General features: G+C 45.2%; 1 protein-coding gene across 3 annotated transcripts in view; it reads left to right on the forward strand.

The window, feature by feature from the left end:
* LIMK2 (LIM domain kinase 2) overlaps positions 1-14445 on the forward strand; it is a 30115-nt gene that overhangs the window by 10526 nt on the left and 5144 nt on the right. For 2 of the 3 annotated variants that reach the window (XM_032199158.1, XM_032199160.1), the window contains 12 exons: positions 4785-4920; positions 6146-6255; positions 6513-6701; positions 7049-7154; positions 8012-8208; positions 8803-8989; positions 9772-9788; positions 11381-11489; positions 12269-12400; positions 12672-12728; positions 12912-12977; positions 13786-13960. In XM_032199158.1, the coding sequence (XP_032055049.1) occupies positions 4785-4920; positions 6146-6255; positions 6513-6701; positions 7049-7154; positions 8012-8208; positions 8803-8989; positions 9772-9788; positions 11381-11489; positions 12269-12400; positions 12672-12728; positions 12912-12977; positions 13786-13960 (1481 nt within the window). The remainder of the gene's footprint in view (positions 1-4784; positions 4921-6145; positions 6256-6512; positions 6702-7048; positions 7155-8011; positions 8209-8802; positions 8990-9771; positions 9789-11380; positions 11490-12268; positions 12401-12671; positions 12729-12911; positions 12978-13785; positions 13961-14445) is intronic. The other variant, XM_032199159.1, reaches the window with a different exon arrangement.

Genomic DNA, 14445 nt, shown 5'->3' on the forward strand with positions numbered 1-14445 from the left:
AAGGAATGAGCAGAAGAGAGACCTGGCATTCCTTGGGCAGCTTGAAAGAGAGGTGAGGTATCTGAATCAGCGCAAGACGAAATGAGCACTGGCTGCTGCCATGTTGGCAGAGCAGAGCTGTTCGCAGGCAGTTGGACAAGTTTGTGGCTGAGCCGGTTTATCCTGTACTGAAGATGGGAAGTTACTTGTCTGCCCCTGCTTACTTCGCTCCCAAGGATCCCTTTCGGTAAGTTTTGCACAGGGTTAGCAGTGGATCTTCAAGCTGTCATTTTGCTCCTGTAATGCTATCCTAAGCAGTTAGCATGTGAGCTGTGAAGTCAGGTCTGGTGCTTGTGTGCAGGAAGCAGCTGGCCTCAATGCGGGGTCCTGTCATATTTTTGAGGAGGAGATTCTTATTGCCAGCCTCCCTGGTGAAGGCTCTCAGGTACGAGAGAATGGTACCTGTGTTGCAAGGCAGTGTCTGCGTGTTCTGGGGCGAGCAGGCTCCCTTTCAGAGCGACGCTGTGCACTGCTTTATCCTGTGCCCCTGTGCTTTGCTCCACAGCCAGAGGAATGAGATCGCCATGGCTGCTGCTGCTTGCGTCTCTTCCAATGCTACTTGTGCACAGCACAGGCTGAGGGAGTGCCACATGCTGCTGCAGAGTTTGAGAAGGTGATGTAATCTGCAGTGAGGCAGTGCGCAATCTTGTTTAAGAAAGAAATCAAGTACTTTGCAGGTAACTAGGGGCTAGCAACACGCTTCACTTACGTGGAAAGGATTCTTGTCCCGTGATATTTTGGTTTGCATTAACAAACATTGTTGGCTCAGTCAAACAAGTAAGGCTTGAGAAAGGTGATAGCTAGAGAATAAGGCTTTGATTGCATTGCATCTCCATGGTGCAAACTGTTAGTGGGGCTGAGCACAGCCAGGATTGTGAGCGATGCTGATGTGCTGATAAGGTGAATGTATGGGGAAAGGCAAGGCTGGCAGTTTCATTGTCTCTGTCCTATCCCCTCTGCTTGTATTTGCTCATTATTGTTGATCCTGTTCCTACAAACACTGGTGTACTGATTTGGGGGTAGTGGGCCTTTTGTTAAAACAACCTGTGATAGGAGTAAATACTAATGTGCAACTGCAGAGCTTCATTAGGCAACCTTCCGAAAAAGCATCCACTTCCAGAAGGAAAGGGAGCAGCCTTTCATTATTTGTACTACGTGCAGGGCATCATGCTAAGCCATAGATGCACCTTTACTAAGTGGTGTGGAGGTGGTTTTGCATAGTCAGAGCTGAAATACTGCATCGTCTAGTACTTACTCTGTGTTTTCTAACATCTGTTCTTGCTTGGCAAACATCTCTTATGTAGCTAGTGCACACGCTTCTGCTAGGCCTGGGTGAGAAGCCTCTGGGTTAGCTGCAGGCTGGGATTATGCTTTATTCCGCAGCCTTCTGTCTGCATGACTGTCCTCTTCCCCTCTCTGCCTGTAGAATTGGAACCGCAGCTCTTTCAAGCCTGTCTAGCGTTAACTGATCTAGCCTGACAGTGTGCGGGGGGTGGATTTTATTAATGAGCCCTTCTCAAAGGGATCGGCTCTTCAGTGCCAGGGAAGTCTTTGCTTCCATGAGGGTATTGGCTTTCATTTAGATGTAAAAGAGATGCCACATGGATTGAATCTCCATCTTGCTGAAAACCAGGCTGGTTACCTGTTGTGACCTGATCTTCCTACTACCTGCAAAACCATCAAGCACCGATTTGTGAACTCTTTCTGTGTTACAGAGCATCATACAGAGCAGGGCTGAACACTGCGCTCCAGATGCTGCCTGGGGTTCCTGGAGGATGACTATGGAAGGCAGATTAATCTATTCTTGATTACCAAGGATGGGAAGTGAAGACTCATAGTGTATGGGTCTGTATAATCAGAAAAGAGCTCTGCAGATCTGAAAATGGTGGCTGCATTGCAAGAGGAAACACATTAAGTGTAGTTGTTAGCAGTCCTCCAAGAGATTTGATTACCATGCTTCATTACTTGGTAATAAGAACACCAAATCATTTAGGAAAAGATTAGCCTTTTCTAATCTAAAAGAAGAGGAAGAAATCTTCCTTCCTTTTGGTGGTGGTGACTGGCAAAGATTAGCTTGCTTAATGCCTCTAGAAGTAATTGTATTCCTGTTTCAGCCAATGTGAACTCCAGCAATGGCAGTGCAGTGATGCCACATGCTCCACTGAGGAGGAAAAAGGAAGGAGTATTAACGCTTGTATCTTCTGTGATAAAAATCTGACGTATCTCTTCAATGAGAGTCTTGTGGAACTAGCATGTGATGCATTTATCATTGGGCAAAGACACTGAAACAGCTGAAAAAGTTGTTATAACTATACCTGTGTGCTGTCAGTTCTCAGCACCTGACAAATCTAAAGCCTTTTCTAAGTGACAGTGTTTAACGAAGTAGCCAGTTAGACCCATTACCAGCACCTAGCCTCTCTGCTTGCTTTGTTCCTGTTGCCTCACTGCCCAGGGTGGGGTTCTGAGCCTTAAGCTGCAAACTTGTCCTGCCCAGATTTGTTTAATTGCATAGCAAAGAACTGACTGCTTGTTGGCTCCACCCCTCACCTTCATTTCACTGAGGGTGTGTTGCAAATTAGATACCAGTGCTTGTTTCCGGATGGAAGCAAAGTAATCAAAGTGCTGCGAGGCTGGAATTGATGAAGTGGGAGGACAAGTGTACGTGATCCTTTGGAACGTGTCTAAAACAAACTGCAGTTGTGTTGCTTTTGAGGAAACATTAGATTTTCTTAAGAAGAAAAGGGAGTTGAAGTTGGAGAGGGGTGAGGAAGGGAAGGTATTGTGCTTAAAAACAAATAAATAAAATAACCCACCTGCTTGGAGAGAACTTAGTCAGAAAGCCAGGTCTTGAAGTCCTGGTAGAGCAGTCCCCAGACTCCGGTATTGCTATCTGCATCCCAAGTGCAGGTCTGGTCACAGCTCCCTGTTTGAAGATGTAATCACTCATGGAGCATGCACTGGTACAGGCATGCACGCAGAAGTTGGATAAGTTTGAGGGATCCGATTTGCCCATGCTGAGCCAGATGTTCCTGCCACAGAGTGATAGAAATCTTTGCTGTTAGTCTCCACTTGCTCTTTTCTCCCTCCCACTCACCTACTTGATCATTCAGCGTGGGGTATTTACTGCAAATGAAAGCCAAAGACTAGTGGTTGAAGGCAAAATGCATCGCAATGCCCTCCAGGTCTCTTGCATACCATGAGCAGGGTGTAACCCTGACAGTGCCCCAAGGCTGAGGCTATAATAATGCACGTACCTGGTAGCATGATGCTCACTTACTGCTCCCCCTGCTCAGGCAAAATTGGCAGGGCCTGTTGCACGTGCTGGAGTTCTTTCCCGTCACAGGGAGGGGGAAGGACAGGACTGGGAGCTGCTCAGCTGGGAGAACAAACAGTCTAAAGTAGAAGGAGCAGCTTTCCTGAGGGTAGGGTATGGCATTAAATACTTCACGAGGTGTGTTTTCCCCTAACACCATAGGCTACTTACAAGCAGCTTCATCTTGTTTGGCAGTCTCTTGAGATATTGGAGAACGTCTCTCTGTTGGAGCACAACCAGCTTCTCATATCACCACGCTTGTTACAAGCTGGTGGAATTTACAAGGAATGCCTTTGGCACAAATAAGCTTCGAGAAAGCTTGTGAAAGGTGAGACCAGTAGCAGCCCTCTTAGAAATGAAGCATGTAAGAAGTGTTCCTCCACTGCCACGGGCTGACTGAAGTGCATTTGGTGCTGTGGAGAGAGGCACGCTGCCCAGAGGGCACAGTTCCACCTAAAAATTCCCTCCCACCAGTGCAATGAGTTGCCCTCCAATGTACTAACTGAGCCAGTTGTTGGGGTAGGGGCAGAAGAAACTCCTACCTTTGGGAAAGCACTGTGCTGACAAAGACATTGATCTTGGAGGTGTTCCTTTGAACCAGTTAATGGTTACTAACCTGCCTTAAGTGCTGCACTCAGAAATGGCCAATACCAGACTAATTTTTCTTTTAAAGCCTCAGAACATGCTGCCCAGGGCTAATGGAATAATCTCCAATGATGCAAGGGCTGAGGGAATGTAGTCCTGTCTGTGCCTTATCTCTCCGTTAAGTCACACCTCTGTGCTGCAGAATTTAAACTCCCTTGCCCAGTATGTCCTGCTGAGGCAGGATTATTTGGTGTTCAGGCCTGAAGATCTGGGTTCTGCTTGTGATTTGCAGAAATGATATCTGCAACAGAATTGCTGCATCTCTTTCCTTGTTTGGGGGTTTGGTTTGTTTCCTTTTTGTAGATAAGGGATGAATAATCACTTCTCGGAAAGGGAGCTGCTATTGATGTCTGAGGGGCAGGTGCTCTGGTGCAAGAAGGTTTGATGCTGTAGAAACACTGCCTAGGCAGAAATGTAGCAGAGCCATCTTAGTGCTGGGCGAGCCTGCAACTGGAAACCTGCATACTCCCGGGAAGAGGGAGAAAGGAGTAAAATTTATATGACATAATTTGTAAACCAGCTGATGTGTTTTAAGAAGTGGATGGAATTTGAAACTTTGAAAGTGCGTCTTTGCCCTTGAATTGTTTGGTACCACCCCTCCTTACAAACCTTGGTGCTAATCTTGACTTGAAAATGCATTGCCAAGTGGTTGGATTTAGTACGTCAGTGACCAGAACAGCCAGCAGTGAGCTGCTGCTGAATGTGTTTTCCCCACGTAGGAGAGAACATTCTCCATTGAACTGGGACTTGTTGCTAACAGGAACCTTGTTCTTTTGTTTCCTTCAAGGTGCTCTGAATGTCAGGATCCCCTCACGAACTGGTACTACGAGAAAGATGGGAAGCTGTACTGCCACAAAGACTACTGGGGGAAGTTTGGGGAATCTTGCCATGGCTGCTCTCTGCTGATGACTGGTCCTGTGATGGTAAGGACTCTGGCATACCTGCCTCCAACTCCTTGTCCTTGGCTGGGAGTTGTCCTGGCTATTCAAATATCAAACTGAAAGTAACAGTCTCCTTGCTACTCAGCTTTTGTGTCACAGGTAAACAAAGAGGCTTGTATGTGCGTTGTCTAGATAAAGGTTCATTTTGAAGAGGAGTAACTCTTAAAGGAGGGTGCTGTGAGGATGTGAAGCTTAAGAACAAAGAGAGCAAGGTGCTGAAATGCACAGATACAAGAAATAGAAGGGTGATTAATGGGACACTTGTTCAGTTTCTGTAGCACAGTGTTTGGGTTTCTCCATGGGGGGGGGGGTTTCCACTGCCCTGTAGTGGATACCTCTCAGCTCGGGATAAGTGATGGGTTGTGGCTTTGGGCTAGATTGCCATCCAGGTGCCAGCTGGGCTATAGCCAAAGTGGTTTTCTGGCCAGTGGTATCCTGAAGTGGTGTTAGTCCTATTTGTTTTGAAACACTGAACTCTGCCTGGACAATACGGGGCTCACCTAAATATTCCACTCCTTGCCACAGCCTTGCAAATATTTAACCTTTATAACTGTCAAGAATGAAACATGGCCATTATTTTCTAGGGCCTAAATAAAAGCAGTATGGTACTCAGTACTGAGACCATTTCTCATTGTCTGCCTGAATCTTTGCGAAGTATCATCAATAAGGGAAGTTATTACAAGGAAAACAGAAAAACAGACCTCAATGAATAAGAATAGTCTTTAAAGGTATTTTGTTGTCTCAGCTTGCCTTATTTTTTTCTGTCAGCTGACTGGTAAGTATATAAATTTGTGCGTTGCCTGTCTGCCAAAAAAAAAAAAAAAAAAAAGCCCTTTCAGCTTTATTAATTCAGGCGTAGCATTAGTTGTCATGCCAAGAGCAACTGAACAGGAAGGTTTAATATCTTGTTTACTAGTCTGCAGCAGGCTATCAACTATTTTTGATAGTTGAACAGCTGCCAAATATAACAGAGGTTCCTGGGACACAAGCTTTGCTTTGCGTGTTGATATGTTTGTTTCAGAGAAGTTTTTTAAACAAGGTGCCAAGGATGAGGTTCAGGAAAGGTAGACTGGGCTAATTTAACTCTGAAGTAAAAGAATGCCACTTGGCTGTGAGATCTGAATGAACAAATTAATGAGAAGAAAGCAGGAGCTGCAGCTGCTGATTGCATTTAGTTCTACTAAGCGCTTCCCTTTTCTGTCTGTAGGTGGCTGGCGAATACAAGTATCACCCCGAGTGCTTTGCTTGCATGAGCTGCAAAGTGATCATTGAAGATGGGGACACTTACGCGCTCGTGCAGCATTCCACTCTCTACTGGTAAGATGGAGCTGAATGCTTTGCCACTGGGAAATTGCGTTGTTACCTGCTGTATGTTTAAAGCACGTTTATCTGGCTCCGTGTGGGTCAGCTTAATGCCATGCTAAGGAATGCTGGGAAGCTGCCTTTTGTGGGAGGGAGGAAGGAATGGAGTAAGCACAAAAACTATGGATTAGGGTCAATGACAGAACGTAGAAGTGTGAGGGTGGCAGGGAGGGGAAGGACACTGCCATAACGACTTTCTTCACTTCTTTTAGTGGAAAATGCCATAACCAGATTGTGCTGACACCGATGATAGAAAAACACTCCACTGAGTCTCTGCGTGAGCAGTTGCCTTACACGTTGACACTCATCTCCATGCCAGCAGCTACTGATGGCAAGAGAGGTTTCTCCGTATCTGTTGAAGGTGGCTGCTCCAGCTATGCCACTGGTGTCCAAGTGAAGGAGTGAGTATGACAAAGCTGTGTGCAAAGTTCATGCCTGTGCAGAGGGAGCAGGTAAATCTTCTGCAACACTGCTGTTCTGCCAACTGCTTTAACTGCTGTGGGGATCGGTCTTGGTGGAACAGGAACATTTGAGAATTGTAATGGACTTTCAAATTTTGCAACTGGGCAAATGAAAAGCCCTCCCCAAACCAGCTCAGACCTAAGCACTTACTCTAGTAGAGATTAGTATTCATAATAAAGATTTTACTTCAAAATACCAATTCAAAATGAAGCATCAGAGATCAAGTATTTTTTATAATTCTGCCTAAAATGACTTTTTTTCTCCCCGCTATAATTCCCATGTTTAGAGTTAACAGGATGCACATCAGCCCAGATGTCCGAAATGCCATCCACCCTGCAGACCGTATCCTGGAGATTAATGGAGCTCCTATTCGTACACTACAGGTGGAGGAGGTATGTAGAGTTCCGTTGTGAAGCCTCCTTTTCATCAGTCTTTCTAGAACTTTCCTGTCTGTTGGCACTGTTCTCCCACCCTACGTAGTGTGTGTGTGTACAACCATAGTACTCATGGTAACAGTACTAACAGAAATGAAGACAAACTCTGCTGCCCATCCCAACTGAAGAGGGAAGTGTAACAAATGGAAATGCAGTTAGGGTGCGGTTTTGAATTTGTGGCATTCAGTCACAAGGGAAGATAAGGGAAGCATCTTAGAGGACAGAGGCTGTGAAGACCCTCCGTGTATTACTGGTGAAGTCTGATGTTCTGATCACTTTAGAGGCAGCTAGTAATAGACAAAGGCTTGGCTGATCATAGGGGTGAGTTTCCCATTGCAAAAAAAAAAAAAAAAAAAAAAGTATTTGGTGTCTATATTTACAAGTAAATGCTTTGTACAGTTACCAGGTGATGCTGCAAGTGTGTAGTGAGACCACCATTACCTGCACTACACAAAGGTTTTATATTCTGTTGGTATTGAACAGAACAGTAGGAGCACAACGGCTTTTGCAAAGCTGTTTTCTACAGCATTGTTCAGGATAGAATCCTGAGTAATTTTCAAACACTTCTCAGAAAAAATAAATATGTTTGGTCTCTTGTAGCTAACCAGAACAGAAGAGGCTTTGGATAGCATGAGAAATTTCTCTGTCACAATTTCTTGGCTTGTCTGGTAGACAACTGTGGTGTGTGTAATTAAACCACAACTATGGAGTGATCTCACTGAACTCTCTGAAGGGCATTCTTCTCTGTCTCCTCTATCTGCTATTATTCATGTTCCTCCTATCTGCTATCATCCTGTTCTTTGGTTTGATTGCAGGTGGAGGACTTGATTCGCAAGACAAGCCAGACGCTTCAGCTGCTGATAGAGCATGACCCTGTTTCACAGCGCTTAGACAGGCTTCGTTTGGACTCACGGCTTCCCACCCACATAAAGCCACCCATTTCCCCCCGCTCCATCTCTCCACTGGACATCAAGGAGAATCTGGAAGGAACGCTCCGCCGGCGATCCCTCAGGTAAAGACCTGAAAGCACGGTCTCTGACCTTGCTTGCTTTGCCCTGGCTGGGTTGCTCTGTGATTGAAAATGACTGCAGAGACATGACTAATCTGTGGTATGAGCCTTAGTATGAGCCATTGGTGAAGCGGTTGAGGAGCTCTACTTTTACCATAGAAAAGATACAGGGTTTACAGGGTTTTAGTTAGAAAACAAAATGGCTGGGAAAGAATGTGTCCTCAAACGGAATATGACTCAGGCCTGGTATTTGGGAAAAATCTTGTCTTCTTAGGCTGGTGTGCTCAGTTGCTCATTCAGTCATTTACCAATATTTTAATCTTTGTTTAGAAGTAATAAGAGCTTCATCTTCACAGCTTCCTCCTTCTCAGAAGGTCCATCTCTGACTCTGCAGGAAATGTTGGGCAGCCCTGGCTTGAAGGCTGCTCTAGGTTTGCAGAGAGCTTCTGTGGTGCTGGGAGAACATCTGGCTTTTGAGATACGAAGAGCACTGAAGTACATCTACAAACTGGTCTCTTAGGAGTTAATGATGGTATACATTGACTCATAAAGCTTCCTAGCAACTTCCCTGACCTTCTCATTTCTTTTGCTTTCTAGGCGAAGTAACAGCATTTCTAAGTCTCCTGGCCCCAGTTCTCCGAAGGAACCGCTCCTTCTGAGCCGTGACATCAGTCGCTCTGAATCCCTACGTTCCTCCTCTAGCTGCTCCCAGCAAATCTTTCGGCCCTGCGACCTGATTCATGGAGAAGTACTAGGAAAAGGATTTTTTGGACAAGCAATCAAGGTGAGGAAGCTCCCCAAACATTCATCGGTTACTCCGATTAAGCAGTGTCTGCCTGTCTCAGAAACTTGCCACTGTCCCAGTAGCCTTTCTTTGCTCTGCTGATAGTGGTCAGTCTCAGAACTCACCTGGGTTGCTCAGTGAGATCCATTTCTCTGTTTTGTTCCCTGACCATGAGCATCTCTAGCTGCAGATGGTTTTGACGTTGTCCTATTTGAACGTCAACCTTGGCCATACATGATCATCTCCTGAGTTAGTGCCTGTGTCACAGCAATCACCGGGGCTGGGAGGGAGAATGGGGAAGAAGTTACACTTGCTTTTATAAAAATCTTTGTGAAGAAGAGATGCTGAATGAAGAGTTAAACACGTTCTCACCCACCATTAGTGTGGCATACTCAAGGGTTTGTGAGGCTGATGTAGTGAACTCTGAACCCCCAGCGGAGCCTGAATGTGGTGGTAGTTGTCAGGTCTTGCATGACTCTCATAGTTAAAATCTCCATTAATAGCAGTTCTGCTCTCTTGCATTTAAGCTCTCTGATCTTGACTAGGGGTGCTCAGGAGCTCTTCTCCTAGCATCCCTGACAGCATCAGGAGGCAGCTGTCTCTGCCTTACCAAAGGTGCTGTGATCTCCTCAGTACTCGGATTGCTATTCACCATGTTATGGGACTTTTCTCCTTATACCTTGTTCATCTCATGCTTCCACGGATGGTGGTGAGCCAGTACTACAAACCCAATGCTTTTGATCTATACTAATGAGCATATTTCTCTTCTCCTCTGCTCATAGACAAATAACAGGTCCAGGTAAGCAGAACCCTTCCTCTGTCGCATGCTTTTGTCATCTGCGTCCCCACAGTTAATGGCACAAAGGCATTTCTTTTCTGCTCAAATTACCTGATAGCCATCCTGGTGCATGCTCTGGAAATTAAAATTGCCCTCTTAGAGTTTCATGATGACACCTGTTTCAGTTCTGCTGGTATGTCAGCTTAAGAATTCCACTTAGCCTTGTCTTGTCTTTGTCTTTTCAATTCCCTTTATCTTTGGGTATTAGATATTCCTGGCTTTCATGTCCCTGGCTGAAATGTGTAGTGTTCCCTGGCTCGCTACTTACATATGGATGCTTGATTTCAGATGGGAGCAGAAGAATATTGTACTCCTGCTTCTGTTGTGTCATTCTGTTATTCCATAAAATTGTATTCTACTTGTATCAGCTTGCTATGTCCAATGGTTCCAAACAACTCTTGTACCACAGAGTTTGCAAGAGCTCACAAGCTTTCTAAATCCTGTAACTGGTCTTGTGTTCTGGGTTACAGTTCTGGAGGTTTTCCGAAAGGCTTTTTATTTTAAAAGGTATGATTGGAAAAAAAAAAAAAAGTGATAATTTATTTGAGTTTCAGATTGAATGTTTTTGGTGTAACAAGTACTGTATCCAGTCAGAACAGTCTCCTTCTGTTCCTAGAGAAAAGGTGGTTGTTTAGTTATCTGGAGATCTTAAGGAGACTGAGCTGTCCAAGCAAAGCGACTGAAGGGACAGAGGATTTCCAGTAAAACCTGCTCATCAGAATTTGGCCCCTTTCTATTTATTCCTGTACCTTGTGCACGTAAGGCAGAGCTGATTAAAAGAAACCTCTAGAACACAGCAAAATGTTAGAAACTAGTTGGATACAGGCAGCTCTTGAGATATTTGAAATGCTTTCAGTGTCAAGAGCCAGGAAATATGTTGCTGAATACGTACCGTGTGGATTTCTGGGTTTGCCACCATATCGGGATGTTTCTTGCAGGTAGCAATACACTGTTCCGAGGAGCATGGTGAAACAAGTGCTTCCCGCCTTACCTGAATATGCTGTGCATCCTAGTTCTTGCATGACTAAATTTGATAAGCTCATTAGAAAGAGCAAGCTTCAGAGTCACCATTAACACCAAAGCATGTGGTAATGTAGTTTTGCATTGCTGGGTTTCACTCCTGATGCAAATGAACATTGGTTCCTTTCTGATACAAATGAAGCTGTTAGGACCCGTGTACAAAATGTGAGCATCACACTGGGCAAGTGTTTTTCCTAGAGGAACTTGAGACATGCACAAGTATGGAATTGATGCCTTCGGAGGTTTTGACAGCTCAACCTTATGCTGCCTAAAGTGGAGACTTCAGCTCTGGTTCTTGGGATGCTGTTGGTCTCTTGGTATGACCCTCTGTCAGCTTGAGGGGATTTCTGTTTCTCTTACAGAATTTCTGCTGAATTCTGAAAGGAGAAATTTTATGCTGTTTTCTGCAGATTCCTGGGCTCTTGTGTTTTCTCCTCTGTATATCCTCCTCCAGATAGAAGGGGAATATTACGCTCTCTTTCAGAACAGTTGCAAGAGCTTTGGAGCTATGTATTCTTGAACCTTGCCTGTAGTTGTGGTGTCTGTTTCCACCAGGTGACTCACAAAGCAACGGGAAAGGTGATGGTGATGAAAGAGCTGATTCGCTGTGATGAGGAAACACAGAAGACTTTTTTGACAGAGGTAGGAGCAAGATTTCCAAAAATGACCAAGCCAGTAGTATGGTGGCACTCCGTTCCACCTCCCCCAGTGAAAAAGGGATCATGCCAGCAGACTAGCAGGAATTGAGGTGCTAAGGAGGGAGACGTTACACTGGGGAAAGCCTGATACCAGCTGAACGTTTGCTGCAGTGAAGTGTGACTTGCTTAAACTGAGCAGTAGGCATGACTTCAGCTCCCAGTTCATTAATTTTTCAATGATAAAAAGTGGTCTGAGTCTGAAGCAAATAGAGCTGTGCAAATACATAAAGGATTTATCCCTTGAGCCTTGTGCACAAATACAAGTGATGAGGGCCAATATCCATAAGATGTTTAAGACTCCTGCTGTATTTAAACTAAGCTTTTTTCTTGGTGGCTGCCTACCATGTTTTTCAAAGTCTGATTTAGCTTAAAAGCAGGCAGCTCTCTAAACAGCTGACACTGCTATTCTGATCCTGGCATGCACAATATGGAACAGATAGCTGCCCTGGAGAACTCCTATCTCTCTTAAAAGTTAACCAAACCCAAGGATGCTCTCCTTAAAGACTAAGATCAGGTTAATCGCACAGTGTGGAAAAGAAGAGGCAACACATAATTGACTGCTTTAAGATTAGGGTTTGAGTGTACTCTGTGGGGCCTGGAGGTGACTTACAGGATGGGAGTGCTGTCCTCTGCTGGGGCAGGAGCAGTACACACATCACTGCAGACAGAATTTGCCAGGACTTACTCCATTCTGCACTTTGGGGTGGGATGTCTGCTTCCCAGGTGAAAGTGATGCGCAGCTTGGATCACCCCAACGTGCTGAAGTTCATCGGTGTACTGTACAAGGACAAGAAGCTAAATCTCCTCACTGAGTACATCGAGGGTGGCACCCTGAAGGACTTCCTCCGCAATGCGGTGAGTATGTGCTGAGGAGAAGCCTCGTAGACCTCCATTGTGGAACAAGGTTGACAGTGTGCTGTGGCTGTGCCAACCTTACGATGTTTGGTAGTCTTTTGCTTTGGAGCTATGTGGAAAAGCTTTTTCTTAGCTGTGGGTGGCTTGGAGCAGGAAGGGCCTTCTTCCTGGGGCTGTAGCATTTCTCTGACTGCCGTAAGAGTCCCTGTTGAGGAATCGCTGTCACCAGCTGGCTGGTAATGTAGACCCTGACTGAGGACTTGTCTTTCAGGACCCGTTTCCCTGGCAGCAGAAGGTCAGCTTTGCCAAAGGAATTGCTTCTGGCATGGTGAGTCAGACAGTTCATTTATCACTGAGCAGACCTCCAGGGTGAGGGTTAGCAGCTTCAGCAGTGTGGTGTATGAGGGGTTGTGGATCCTGCGTGACTACTAGCAAATAGTTGTTGAGGCCTGTAAATGTAAAGGGACATACTTGCTTGGAAATCCCTAACAGTGACTTCTCTCTATTCCAGGCTTACTTGCACTCCATGTGCATCATTCACAGAGACCTGAATTCACACAATTGCCTAATTAAGTTGGTGAGCTATACCTCTGTTCTCCACAGCATGCTGTTCCCTTCCTTGTCATCTTCCTACCCTGGTTTTCTCCACACGATGTTGAGTTCAGAGCCCCGTCTTGTCAGGTTGGGACTGATTTCAGAGAGGCTTAGTGCCCTAAACAAGGGAACTTTGTCTTCATGTGGGATTTCCCAGATTGATCCTGCTTTTACCGTTTCTTCATTCTGTTCTCTTCCCCTCCTTTCCTGTGGTAGCATCTATTAAGTTGTGTTATAAGTTAGTACATCTGAACTATGAAATGTAGAGCTCTACAGCTGCCTCTGTTCTTGTAGCCACTTGCTGACTGTTTTATTACCACTCAAGACTCAGACAAGTGTGCAGGTGTGTGCACATGTGTACACTCTCTTTTGAACTGCTTTTAGGTCGCAAGATTTTTGTGTAACTTCATTTGCTCAAGCCCTTGTTCACTTGACTGGAATATGAGATGAGTATCTAGGCTTCAAGTGATCCAGGATGAAAGGCTCAGTTAATTTCTGGCCAGGTAGAATAGGACGGTCTGAAAGGAAAGGTCCAAGTTTGCCCCAGCAAGTGTAGCAAAGTTAATGGGTTTCATGCTAGTGACCACAAAAGGAAAAAATATGAGAGGAAATAATAGGTTGGAATTGTGAATTGGGTGTCATATACCTGTCTAGACAGCTTGCTACACTCGATGCAGAAAACCTTGCTAGTAGTCTTTACAGTGTAGTTGACAGTGAACAGGAATTGCAGCCTTTTTGCTCCTGAATTAAGTTGAGGAGAATCGGTGGCTTAATCTAAATCCCTTGTGTAGGATAAGACGGTGGTGGTGGCTGACTTTGGTCTGTCTCGGCTAATTGTGGAGGAAAGAAAAAAGCCCACTCTGGAGAAACCATCTGCCAAGAAACGAACCCTGCGGAAAAGTGACAGGAAGAAGCGCTACACAGTGGTTGGCAACCCATACTGGATGGCCCCAGAAATGCTAAATGGTAAGATACTGATAGCAAGGCACAGGCAAGGAGCCAGCCTGTGTCAAGGTATAGGGATGATAGGATTACTGAAAGCTCTTGGCCCCTAGTAACAATCAAACCTATTAGAGCCTATGGTTTTAGACCTGCTAATACACAAGCTTATTTATACACACAGGTACCTGAGCTGCACTTCTTTTGCAGTACCTGCCCTGATAAGCCCTTGTACCATCAAAGGTAACGTTTCTGGCAGATAGCAGGATTCTTCAGAAGGGCAGCAGACCTAAACTTCCTACAGTCCAGTATCAGGGAAGATAGAAAAGGCCTGAAACAAATCTGAACCCAAGAACAATTTCTGTTAGAGCCACTTGCTTTGTAGCTGCCCCTTGAACTGGGAGTCATTAAACTCCAGGATGAGGCTTATGTGTGTGGTTGCGTAGATCCAGGGAAAAGCCATCTGCTGCCAGCTTTGCTGAAATCTTGGGATTGAGGTGAGGGTGGGGGTT

Source organism: Aythya fuligula, chromosome 17, assembly GCF_009819795.1.
Source record: "Aythya fuligula isolate bAytFul2 chromosome 17, bAytFul2.pri, whole genome shotgun sequence".
Lineage (NCBI taxonomy): Eukaryota > Metazoa > Chordata > Aves > Anseriformes > Anatidae > Aythya > Aythya fuligula.